The sequence below is a fragment of the Belonocnema kinseyi genome, chromosome 6 (assembly GCF_010883055.1).
Source record: "Belonocnema kinseyi isolate 2016_QV_RU_SX_M_011 chromosome 6, B_treatae_v1, whole genome shotgun sequence".
Classification (NCBI taxonomy): Eukaryota; Metazoa; Arthropoda; class Insecta; order Hymenoptera; family Cynipidae; genus Belonocnema; species Belonocnema kinseyi.
In genome coordinates this window covers 17,961,062-17,973,833 of record NC_046662.1, presented here as the reverse complement: position 1 = coordinate 17,973,833, position 12,772 = coordinate 17,961,062, and the positions used below count along the sequence as shown (strand labels likewise).

The following is a 12,772-nucleotide window of genomic DNA, read 5'->3' as shown; positions in this document are numbered from 1 at the left end:
AACTATTTTGTCAGAAAATTTAACTTTTTTATTTAGATTTAATATCTTTTGTATGGAAATTTGTTTTTATTTAGATTTTAACTAATTGGTTGAAAATTCGTCTTTTTAGTTTAATTCAACTTTTTGTGTTTGAAAATAAATATATTTGTTAGAAAATTTCATCCTTTTCATTTAGAATTAATTTCTTGAATTTTATTATTTTATTTTTAATTCATTAATTGGGTTGAAAATTTCTTTTTTCTTTGTTTTTAATTAAATTTTATCATTAAAAATATCATTTTAAGCTAACACTTTTACAATAAATTGAAAAATAAATATTTTTTGCATTAAGATCTCCTAGATGCATGATTGTTTTTATACCTAAAAAAATTGGAATGGCAAGAAAAAATAAAAAATTGGCTAAGGAAAAGTCAGGGAAAGTTAAGAAATTTCAAAATTATTATTTTTTTATCATCCCTGAGACTTGAAATAAAAATAAAAATTTTAATTTACATATTTTATTTATTTTCTTAAAATCGAATTAAATAATACTGTGAGTTAACAATCAAATGAGTATTCGAATAAAATAGTATGCTTGAAAGATGGATACGGTACAATAAATATTTGAGTTCAGATTTATATAAATATAAATAATTGGCTGACATTTCTATTATAATTCAGTGGCGAAGAAACAAAATTACACTTTATATTTCAGAATTTAAAATGTGCCACTTGAAGTCAAAAATATTTTGAAGACATTTTTGGTATCGACATTTTAAAATAAAAACGCTTAACTTGTATATATTTTTATCTGGAGAACTTACGTATATAATTAATAATTGTAATGAAGTTTCAACAATAAACTATTCTAAAAATTAACGTTCCGTAGGTACACGTATTTTTTATGATTGCACATAATTTGTATAATTTTTATACTTCGTTGCATTTCTCGAGGCACTTGATGAAAATTAACCTTTAAATGTGGCCGTGCGGTCTCACAGACCGCACCATACTTCTGATATGTGGGTCTCTCCGTAAACTGATGTAAAAGATTTTCAATAATAAAAGTTCATAAAATGTATTAATTTTTTACTTAATATAGTGTTCTTTGATATACTTGTATGAGTTATATTACAAAGATTTCTTTACTTATTTCATTAGTTATAAATATATACAGTGGCGAAAATGAAATCACGTCCATTGTTAAAGGTTGAAAATCTTTTTCAAGAGTAATTTTGACTCAAATTCAAAATTTTATTTTTTATCTGAAGAACTGTAATTTGAAAAATGTAGTGCCAAATGAAGAAACGAAGCAATTTAAATATTTAATTTTTCGTTCAATTATTGAGTGAGAAATTTCCGCCCAGGCCTTGTTGTTTCCTCAATTGTGATAGCCTCAAGGTATACCAGTCCTGAAAGAAAAATTTTTTGTAAGAGATTGTAAAAATACTTTTCAAATTAAAATATGCCTAATTTTATTTTATATAGAAGAAACTCAAGATTTCGGAAGCTACATAATTTGTTTTGAATTTTTAATTAATAAAAATTTCGATAAAACGATCACTTCGGTAAAATAATTTTTTATAAACAAGAAAAAATTTACCTCAGTCCGGATTTGAACCAAAAACGCCACTATCATGAGTGAAGCGATATCTTTAGTGGCGTGATCAGTTAACGTTCTACTCATGGATAGTGGCGTTCCCGCTTCGAATCCGGGCTGAGGGGAATTTTTTTCTTCTTAAAAAACTATATCTCCGAAATAATCGGATAAGAATCGAAATTTGTAATAAATAAAAATATATTATTAGAAAAAATATATTATTATTATTGATTGATCTGAGATGCTTACATGAACATCTTCTTCAGAAAGACCAGTCTCTGCTGCCAATAAAACGATATCAGCGTGCATCGGAATTTTTGGCCATCTGTTGAATTGTTCCAAGAGGACAGCTTCCTGGTCCACAGTTAATCGAATCACCCTTGGCTCTCTGGGAGGCAGTTGAGGTGGCATAGATTTCATCATGTTTGCTGTAATCAAAAATCATAATTTTTTTTAATATTATAGAACAAATATTAAATACATATTTTAATTTCTTGGACACTTTTTTTTCAGAAATTGTCTCGTATTTTTTTCGCTGATTTTGTTCACAATTTATCTTTTTTTATTAAAAATTCATGTCTTTTGTCAAAAAATTTTGTTATTGTTAAAAATTCATTTGTTTTGGTAGAAGAATCATTATTTTAGTTAAAGATTCATTTTTTCGGTGTGAAACTCAATTATTTTGTTAAAGATTTGTGTTTTCTTTTCGTTAAACGTTTATTTTTCTGATTGAAAATTTAACTATTCCTTTTTGGTTGGAAATTGATCTTTTTTGATTTAAAATTGATTTATTTTGTTGAAAGTTCGTGTTATTTGGTTAATAATTTATTTTTTTGGTTGAAGATTCATTTTTTAGTTAAAGATCTTTGATGTGATCCTTGGTGTATATTTAACTATCTTGTAGAAAATTAGATGTGTTTTTTGTTTTAAAATTCTTTTTTTTTTTTACTGAAAATTTTACTCTAATATTTTTTGTTGATAACTGATGTTCTTTTAGTTCAAAATTCATGTATTTTGTTTAAAAAATTTCGATTATTGGTTAAAAATTTATTCTTTTGTGTTGAAAAATTAATAGTTTCATTAAAGATTAATTTCTTTGGTAGAAAATTTAACAATTTCCTTGAAAATTATTTTTTTCAAAATTGATCTTTTTTAGTTAAAAATAATTGTATTTTGTTATTTTTGGTTTAAGCTTCTACTATTTGATCGAATATTAAAATTTTGTTGAAAAATTCATATTTTCGATTTGCAGATTCAAGTATTTTCTAGAAAATTAATCTTTTTTGCATAAAAATTGCACACTTTGAATACATTTTTTTTTTTAATTATTGACTGAAAATCTTTGTTTTGGTTGAAATTTCGTCTTTCAGGTTTTAAAAATCATCTCTTGTGGAAAGTCGATCTTTATTAACTAAAAATGCAATTGCTTGGTTGAAAACTGTTTTTGGTCTATAATTAAAACCTTTTTTGTTGAAATATTAACTATTAAATTTTTAGTCAAAAACTCAACAACTTGTTTGAAAATAATTTACTCACAAATATTTCGTTGAAAATTTACCTATTTAGAATTTATTTTATTTGTTTAAAAATTCATTTCTTACTGAAAATTTCAATATTCTATATTGAAGTAAAAAATTATCTGTTAAAGTTGAAAATGCAATCATTTTACTGAAAATTTACCTTTTTAGTAGAAAATTAATCTTATTATTTGTGTAACTTTATCTTTTCGGTTAAAATTCCTTATATTTATTTTGGTGAAGGATTTAAATTTACTTTATTTATTTTATTTTACATCTGTATTTTGTTTCACCTTATTCTCTTTTGCTAGAAAATGTATCTTCTTGGTTGAAAATTCGTTTCTTTGGTTGAAAATTAGTTGTTTTTTTTCCAATTAAAATATTATTTTTCTTGATAGAAATTAATTCTTCTTGGTGGGATACTTATCGATTTTATTGAAAAATCTATTTTATTTGTTTAAAAATTATTTTCTTTGGTCGAAAATTGAACTATTTGGTTGAAAATTCGCTTTTTAGTTGAAATTTTTTTATTTTAAACTGAAAATTGAAGACCTCTGCTTTTAACCGTAAAAATCACATTTTTTGTTGCAAATATGTGTGTTTTGGTAGAAAATTATTCTTCAGGGTTGAACATTGAAACATTCGATTAAAATTTCATTTTTTTGGTTGAAAATTCATCATTGCAGTTAAAAATTCATTTATTTGCTTGAACATTGAACTATTTCTTTAAATATTTTCATTGTTGTTGTTTTTTTTTGTTTGAAAACTTATTTTTATAATATTTTAACCAGCTATTTTATTTCTAGTTGGAAATTGATCATTTTCTGTTCAATATTTATTTATTTTGTTGAAGGTTTGTTCTTTTTTTTTAATTAGTTTTTTTCTGACTCATCATATTAGTTAAAGGTATATTTTTTAGGATAAAAATTTAACTATTTCGTTCAAAACTTTCTTGTTTTGTTGTTTTTTGTTGGAAATTCATGCATTTCGTGGAAAATTCCTTTTTTTAGTGAAATATTAATCTTTTTTGTGAAAAAATAATCTTTTTGATTGTAAATTTAACGAAAAATTATTTTAGTTGGTTTCAAAATTAATTTTTTTTACTGATACTCTCTATTATGTCTTGTTTTTTAAATTCAAAATAAATGTTTATAACTGAAAATATAAGTATTTTAAAAATTTGACTTTTTTACAAAAGAGTTAAAAGTGGAACTACTTTGTTAAAATTTTTTTTGGTTGATGGTTCATCCTTTTATTTTAAAAACCTTTGTTTTAGTTAAACATTAATTTTTTAACTAAAAATTTAAATCATCCATTTTTAGTTGAAAATTTATCTTCTGTAGTTCAAAATTCATGCATTTTGTGAAAAATTCCTTTTTTTAGTCAAATATTAATCTTCTTTCTGAAAAAATAATCTTTTTGGTTGAAAATTTAACTAGTTGGTTAAAAACTTATTTTACTTGATTTCAAAATTAATTTTTTTACTGATAATTTAACTATTATAATTTTAGTAAAAAATCTATTTCTGCGCTTGAAAATTTAACATTTTTTTAAACTTTCTTTTTTCTTACATTAGAAATAAATTTTTATCACTGAAAATAAACGTGAAAGTACTTTTTAAAAAAAAAACTTTTTTTGGTTCATGATTCATAATTTTATTTTAAAACCTTTCTTTTACTTAAAAATTAATTTTTTAACTAAAAGTTTAATTATACCATTTTTGATTGAAAATGTATCTTCTTTAGTTGAAAATTTAACTAATTGGTTGAAAATATCTGTGTTTAGTAAAATATTAATCTTTATTGTGAAAAATTAATCTTTTTGGTTGCAAATTTGACTAATTGGTTAAAAACTTATTTGATTTAGTTTAAAAATTCATTTCTTTACCGACAATTTATCTATTCTACTTTTAGTCAAAAAGCGGGACTACTTTGTTAAAAAATGATTTTCTTTTTGTTGATGATTCATCATTTTATTTCAAAAACCTTTTTTTAGGTAAAAATTATTTTTTTAACTAAGAATTTAACTCATTCATGTTTAGTTGAAAATTGATCTTCTGTAGTTCAAAATTCATGCATTTTGTGGAAAACTCCTGTTTTTAGTAAAATATTAATCTTCGTTGTAAAAAATTAATCTTTTTAGTCGAAAATTTAACTACTCGGTTGAAAACGTATTTTATTTGGTTTCAAAATAATGTTTTTACTGATAATTTAACCATTATAATTTTAGTCAAAAATTCATTTCTGTGCTTGATAATTTAACATTTTTTATAAACTTTCTTGCAGTTTAAATTCAAAATAAATGTTTAAACTGAAAATAAACGTAAAACTACTTTGTTAAAAAAACTTTGTTTTGGTGCATGATTCATAATTTTTTAGTTGAAAACTCAAATAATTGGTTGAACATTCCTTTTTTTAGTATATAATTAATCTTTTTAATTTTTTTACCAATAATTCTTTCAGTCAAAAAGTAATTTCTTCGCTTGAAAATTGGTTTATTTTTTGTTTAAAATGTCTTGTTTTTTTAATTCAAAATTAATTTCTTTTAACAGAAAATATAAGTATTCTACAAATCTGACTCTTCTACCAAACAGTTTCATGTGGGACAAATTTGTTAAAAATGTATTTTTTGTTGTTGATGATTCTCATTTTATTTCAAAATCCCTTCTTTTTAGTTAAAAATCAATTTTTTAACTCAAAATTTAACTATTCGATTTTTTGTTTAAACTCTAAATCATTCGTTGACATTTTTTTTAATTGTTTAAAAATTAATTTTGTTATTTCAAATTCAATTAATTGGTTGAAAATGCATGCATTCCGTTGAAAATTCATTTTTATAGTATAAAAGTAAGCTTCATTCTGAAAAATTTAACTTTTTGGTTGAAAATTTAACTATTTGTTGTCTTGTTTTTTTAAATCAAAATCAATTTTTTTTTAAAGAAAATATTAGTATTCCAAAAATATGACTTCTACATAACAATTTAAAGTAGAAATACTTGGTTCAAAAATTCATTTTTTTTTGTTCATGATTCATAATTTTATTTCAAAAACCTTTCTTTTTAGTTGAAAATTAATTTTTCAACTAAAAATTTAAGTGTTCGTTGAAAACTTATTTTATTTGGTTTGAAAATGAATTATTCTTCACGCATTTTCAACAAAACAGTTAAAAATGGAACTACTTTGTAAAAACATCATTTTTTCTTTTGCTTGATGATTCCTCATTTTATTTCAAAAGCCATTTTTTTTTAATTAAGTTTTCAAATTAAAATTTGATTATTCAATGTTTAGTTTAAAATTTATCTTATTTGATTTTAAATGTATGCATTTCGATGAAAATTCATTTTTCTTGTTATAATAATTTCATAAATAATTATTTTCTTAGTAAACAATGCATCCTTTTGATTGTTAATTTATCTATTTGATATATAATATTAAGGGAAAGTATATAAACTATAAAATAACAAAGTAAAGGGGGGAAAAAGTAAAAGTTGAATAGACTATTTCTAAAAATGTTTGTATGTACATTGAACAACATTAGGTCCACGATTATGCTCTCGAGGACTTGGGAGATCACGTTTAAAGCGTGGGTCGTGCGACGATTTGCAATCGGTCGCTTTAAAGGCCGTCGGGAAAAAAGAGAATCTTGCACCATGTAAACTTGACCTAAAGATCCAATCTCTGAACGGAACCCGTTCCTGAACGAGATCCCATCAGATCCCACCCGATCCCATCGCGAAGTCGTCCAAGCGAAAAACGATGCCTACCATTGTACCTCTTCTCCTCGAGCATTGTTTTATATTCAGTCCTACACTTCCGGTACCGTGTACCAAGGCAAGACCTCAAACTAAATTTCCTGCTTCCACACAAGTGGAACAAGACGTTCTATTCAATTTACATTTTTATGGACCAAAAAACCGGTCATGAAATTAATTTTCATTATTTTTGAAATAGCATCAAGAACGGTGAAACCCGGCCCACTTTAATTTATATTTAACTTTCAAATTTCACAATGTTTTGGTAAAAAATGCAACTGTTTGGTTGAAAAATAATCTGATTTATTGTTGAGGATTCAGCTATTTTGTGAAAATTCGTCTCTTTTGGTTGAATTCAAATGATTTTGGTTTAAAATTAACTTTTATTTTTATTAAAATATAAATATTACATTTTTTTGTTGAGAATTCATCGTTTTGGTTAAAAATTCATTATTTTGGTTGAAAATTTAATTATTTGCTAAAAAAATTCAAATATTTTGCTGAAAATTCGTTTCTTCTTTTAGTTTGAAATTATTCTTTTGAGTGAAAATGTAATAATTACAGTTTTTTTAGTTTTTTGGTAAAAATTCGTCTTCGTTAGAAAATTAATCTTCTTGATTAAAAATTAATCTGTTTTAGTTAAAGATTCAACTAATTTGTTGAAAATTTGTCTTTAGGTAAATAATTAATCTTGGTTCAAGATTTATTTTTCTTTGTTAAAAATTCAGCTATTTGGTAAAAAGATCAACTATTTTGTTGAAAATTCGTTTCTTCGTTTACCTGAAAATTAATTAAAAAATTAAGTTTGTTAAAAATTCATCTATTTTAGTTGAAAATTAATCTGTTTTAGTTTGTAATTTAAAAATGCAGCTATTTGGTAACAAACTAACCTATTTTGTTGAATATATGTTTCTTATTTTTAATAGAAATTAATTTTTTAAGTGAAAATGTAAGTATTACAGTTTTGCTAAAAAAATTTCTTTGTATTTGAAGATTTGTTTATTTGGTTAAAAATTTTTCGTTGTTAGTTTTTAATTTTTATTAAAATATAAACTATTGCATTTTTTGTGAATTCTTTTTTTTTTTTTTTTGAAAATTCACGTCTTTTGGTGAAAATTCGTTTCTTCGTTTATATGAAAATTGATTTTTAAATGAAAATTTAATTATACCAATTATGCAAGAAAATTTATCTTTTGAGCTGAAAATTTGTTTATTTTGTTAAAAATTCATCTGTTTTAGCTGCAAATTAACCTGTTTTAGTTCAAAATTGAACTATTTTGTTCAAAATTTGTCTTTTGTTAAAAAATTCATCTTCTTCTTTGAAAATGTATATATCTTTGTCGGTTAAAAATTGAGTTATTAGGTCAAGCATTCAAGTATTTTGTTAAAACTTCGTTTCTTCTTTTATTAAAAAATTATTTTTTTTAGTGAAAATTTAAGTATTTATTTATGCTAAAAAATTTATCTTTGGAGTTAAAAATTTGTTTAATTTGTTGAAAATTCGCCTTTCTTAATTGAGAATACATGTTTATTAGTCAAAATTCGTCTCGAGAAGATTATTCCTCTTGATTTGAAAATTAATCTGTTTTAGTTGAAAATTCAACTATTTTGTTGAAACTTTGTCTTTAATTAAAAAATCAATCTTCTTGGTTACAAATTTATCTTTTTATATTAAAATGCAGCTATTTGGTAAAAAATTCTAATATTTTGTTGAAAATTCGCTTCTTCTTTTAGTTGAAATTAAATTTTTTTCAAATAAAAATATTAAGTATCTTTGTAGGTAAAAAAATCAGCTATTTGGAAAAAAATGCAACTATTTTGATATAAATTTCTGTATTCTATTAGTCGAAAACTATTTTTTTTAGTGGAAATGTAAGTATTACCGTTTTACTAAATAATTTATCTTTTTAGTTGAAAATTTGTTTCGTTTTTTTAAAATTCGTCTTTTTTAGTTAAAACTCACGTTTTCTGTTAAAAATTCTTCTTGGGTAGAAAATTAATCTACTTAATTAAAAATTAATCAGCTTTAGTCACAAATTCAACGATTTTGATTTAAAATTTGTATATTGGTAGAAATTAATCTTGGTCATTGAAAATTTGTGTATCTTTGTAGGGTTGCAAATTTAGCTATTTGGTAAAAAATTGAAGTATTTTGTTGAAAATTCATTTCTCCTTTTAATTGAAAATTCATTTATTTTGTTAAAAATTTGTCACTCGAGTTAAAAAATCTTTTTGTTTCAAGAATTTAAATATTTTTAGAAAATTACTTGTTTTTAATGAAAATGTAAGCATTCCAGTTTTGCTTGAAAATACATCTCTTTAGTTGAAAATTGGTCTGTTTGAGTTAAAAGTTTAATTATTATGGTAGAAAATTCATATTTTCAAGTTGAATTCAAAATCATTTGGTGGAAAATTAACGTCTTTTGCGTAAGTAATTAATCTACTTGATTAAAAATTTATGGGTTTTAGTTAAAAATTCAACTATTTTGTTAAATCATTATGTATCAACTTAACTTTTTGTTGAAAGTTTATATTTTTTGGTTGAAATTTCAACACTAGAATTTTCGATTTTTTAGTCCATAGACTAAAAAATCCGTCTTGGTTGGCAATTCAACACTTTTGGTATAAAAACACGTTTTTATGAAAATTTATATTCAGAAGTTGAACATTCAAATTAAATCTTAGTTTGTTGAAGATTAAAATTAAAAATTAAAATTTGTCGTTGAAAACTGGTTTTTTATTTTAAAAATTTGTCTATTTTGGTAGAACCTTAATATTTTCTTATAAAAATGTAACTTTTGTTGGAAAGCCATTTTCTTTGGTTGAATTTAACTATTTTTTATTAAAAATTCTCATCTTTTTTAGTTGATATAACAACTATTATATTTTGTGTATAAAATTATTCTTTTTTGGTCAATAATTCAACTATTCTGTGGCACATTCGTCTTCTTGAATAAAAAACATTTGTCCTTTTGGATTCAAAATTCATTTTGAACTATTCAAAATTCATATCAACTATTTTTTTTAAAAGTAATCTTTTTTTGATGGAAAATCAACTATTTTGTAGAAAATTTTCCTTTTTCGCTTGAAAATTTAACAGTGTGTTTAAATTTTCGTGTACTTTTTCCTTTGTAATTTGAACATTATTTTGTTTCAAAATTGATCTTTTTTATTTGAAAATTCAAGGCTTGGTTTAAGATTCGCATATTTTCTTAAAAATGTGTCTTTTTCCGCAGAAAATTAATTTTCCCAGCTAACAATTTGCCTTTTTATCTTAAAAATTTGACTTATTGGGTTTAAAATTGATCCCTATTGGATGAAATTTCTTCTTTTTTATTGGAAAAGTTAACTGTTTTATCAAAAATTAATGATTTTTTTTTTTGAGTATATAACTATCACGTTATCAATTCAACTATTATGTTACAAAATGTACCACTTTGGTTAAAAATCGTCTTTTTGGGATTGAGAATAAATGCACTATTTCCATGAAAATCCATATTTTCGAGTTCATAATTCAACTGTTTTTCAGAAAAGTCGTCTTTTTGGACTTATGGTTTAATATTTTATGTTGGAGGTTGTAAATTCATCTTTCATGGTTGGAAATGTATCTTCTCAGAATAAAAAAAAAACATATTTTAAACATATTTTCTTGAAAATTCATCACTTTTGATCGAAAATTAATCTTTTTTGTTTAAAAATGCCACTAATTTATTAAAAATGTAATATATTTCATACTAAAATCTTAGGACTATGGTACATATAGAATTATTTTTATTTAAAAGAATTTATTTCCCTATTATTCAATGTTTTTGTAAAAAATCACCCAATTTCCCCTATTTTGAGATTAGTTTTTGCGGTGAAGTCTGAACTTTTCTTCTGTGTTCTTATAACTTTAAAATTGAAAAAAAATAATTGTTATGGAATTAGAGTTTATTGGGTTCAGAATAAATTAAAAATTAAAATAATTGCTTATTAAGTATTCCATGGTCAGAAAAGTGGGTGAGGATTGTGTCGAGGAAACTGGAGCAATAGTTAATGCTAATTTATTGTCTTAAAATCTTCCACTGAAATATATTCTAGTAAGAAGCAAATGAAATTGTGCCAAAATCGCTCTAAAAAATGTTTTTAATTAATTTTATAGTATAAATTATTCTTAAAATTTTAAAAAGAGCAAAGTTAAAAACAAAATAAATATCTTCAGAAAGTTCATTTACCTCTTTTAACACTATAGGTGGGCTGGAAAAAAAAGATTAAATGTAAAAATAAAATAGGTTGAACCTTCATCAAAAATTCATGTTTTTATGATAAGATCGGTTTTCCTACCGAAGCAAATTTCACATTTACATAAATTCAAATTTATAATTTTTTCTTCAATATTCTTAGCGCCAAAGTGAAAGATTAATTTTTCACCGAAAATGACAATTTTTTTACAAAATGTGTGAATCTTGAACCAAAGAGTGCAGTTTTCAAACAACAAAGACAAATTTGCATCTTAAAAAGATTTTTTATTTAAAAAGGAAAAAAATGTGACCACATTTTCGAATTTTTAAGCGAAATATACGAATTTTTTTATAAACTATTTGATTTTTTAAACAAAACACATTACTTTTTAACAAAATAGTTCAATTATTAACATAATAATTAAATTTGTTAATCACAGGAGATTCATTCTTGCAAAAGTAGTGGATTTTTCAATTTAGAAGAATTTTGTCAATCAAAAAAGGTTACTTTCCTAACAAAAAATGAATTCTGAATTCAAAAGAACAAATTTTCGATAAAAAAGGCAAATGTTCAACAAAACAATTGACTTTTCAACCCAAAAATATAAATTCGGGACAGAAAATGTAATGGTTGTTCTAGATTTTAATAAAAAAATTGAATTAAAAAAAAAATTAATTTTAAACCAAAAAGACGAATTTTCAAATATGGAGTTCAATTTTCGTCCTAGCCAGATTCATTTAGTCCTGAAAGAAAAAATTGCCAAAACTAATTTTTAATAAAAAAGTCAATTATAAACCAAATAATTCAGTTTCCTATCAAAATAGCGAAATTTTGAATCCAAAAAGACGAATTTTAGAATATTCAATAGAATTTATAATTAGAAAGATGAATCCTGAAACAAAAATATAATAGGAGAATTTTAAATTAAAAATAATGAACTTGCAACAAAAAAAGATTACTTTTCTACCAAAAGATTAAATTTGAAACCAAAAGAATAGATTTCCTATCCAAAAAGACGAATTTTCAACACCACGGTTGAATTTTTGACCAAAAAAGATACATTTTCGACAAAAAATGTACTAGTCGCTATCTTAAGAATTAAATTAAAAAATATTTTAGTTATAAATAAAAAAGTTGAATTGAACCAGATAATAAGAGTTTTAAACAAAACTGTTGCATTTTCATCAAAAAGATGAAATTTCTACTAAAACAGATGAATTTCTAAACCAAAAAGATGGGAAAAAACAGTTAAATTTTCAACCAACAAAGATTTTAGTTAATTGTTCAGTTTCAAAATATAAATTTTTATTATAAAGTTATTTTCTAGCAAATCAGTTGAATTTTCTACCCAAAACAGATTGGTTTTCAACAAAAAAGTTGCGCTTTTAACCAAAAATGTCTACATTTTTACCAAGGATGAATTTCCAAACCGAAAAGTCGAATTTTTTATAAAAGAGTTTAATATTCAACCAAAAAAGATTTTTTATTCAGGAAGGAAAAAAATGTAACAGCATTGTAGAATTTCCAAGTGAAAAAGACTAATTTTCTATAAAAAATTGCATTTTTAACCCGACAATATGATTTTTTAACAATTAAGTTAATATTGAACCTAATAATTGAATTTTCAACCTAAAAGGACGAATTTTTAACAAAGTTTTTAAATTTTTAACCAATTTGGTATTCAAAAAGATGAATCAGCAATAT

The 12,772-nt window shown here is 23.2% G+C and overlaps 1 protein-coding gene across 2 annotated transcripts in view; it reads right to left on the bottom strand.

Annotated features, from left to right (window-relative positions):
- Positions 1 to 481: 481 nt before the first annotated feature.
- Positions 482 to 12,772, bottom strand: part of LOC117175674 (homeodomain-only protein-like) — a 101,099-nt gene continuing 88,808 nt past the window's right edge. For both annotated transcript variants that reach the window (XM_033365406.1, XM_033365405.1), the window contains exons 2-3: positions 1,829 to 2,007; positions 482 to 1,391 (exon numbers count right to left, since the gene is read on the bottom strand). In XM_033365406.1, the coding sequence (XP_033221297.1) occupies positions 1,317 to 1,391; positions 1,829 to 2,002 (249 nt within the window). In that variant the 5' untranslated portion in view covers positions 2,003 to 2,007 and the 3' untranslated portion in view covers positions 482 to 1,316. The remainder of the gene's footprint in view (positions 1,392 to 1,828; positions 2,008 to 12,772) is intronic.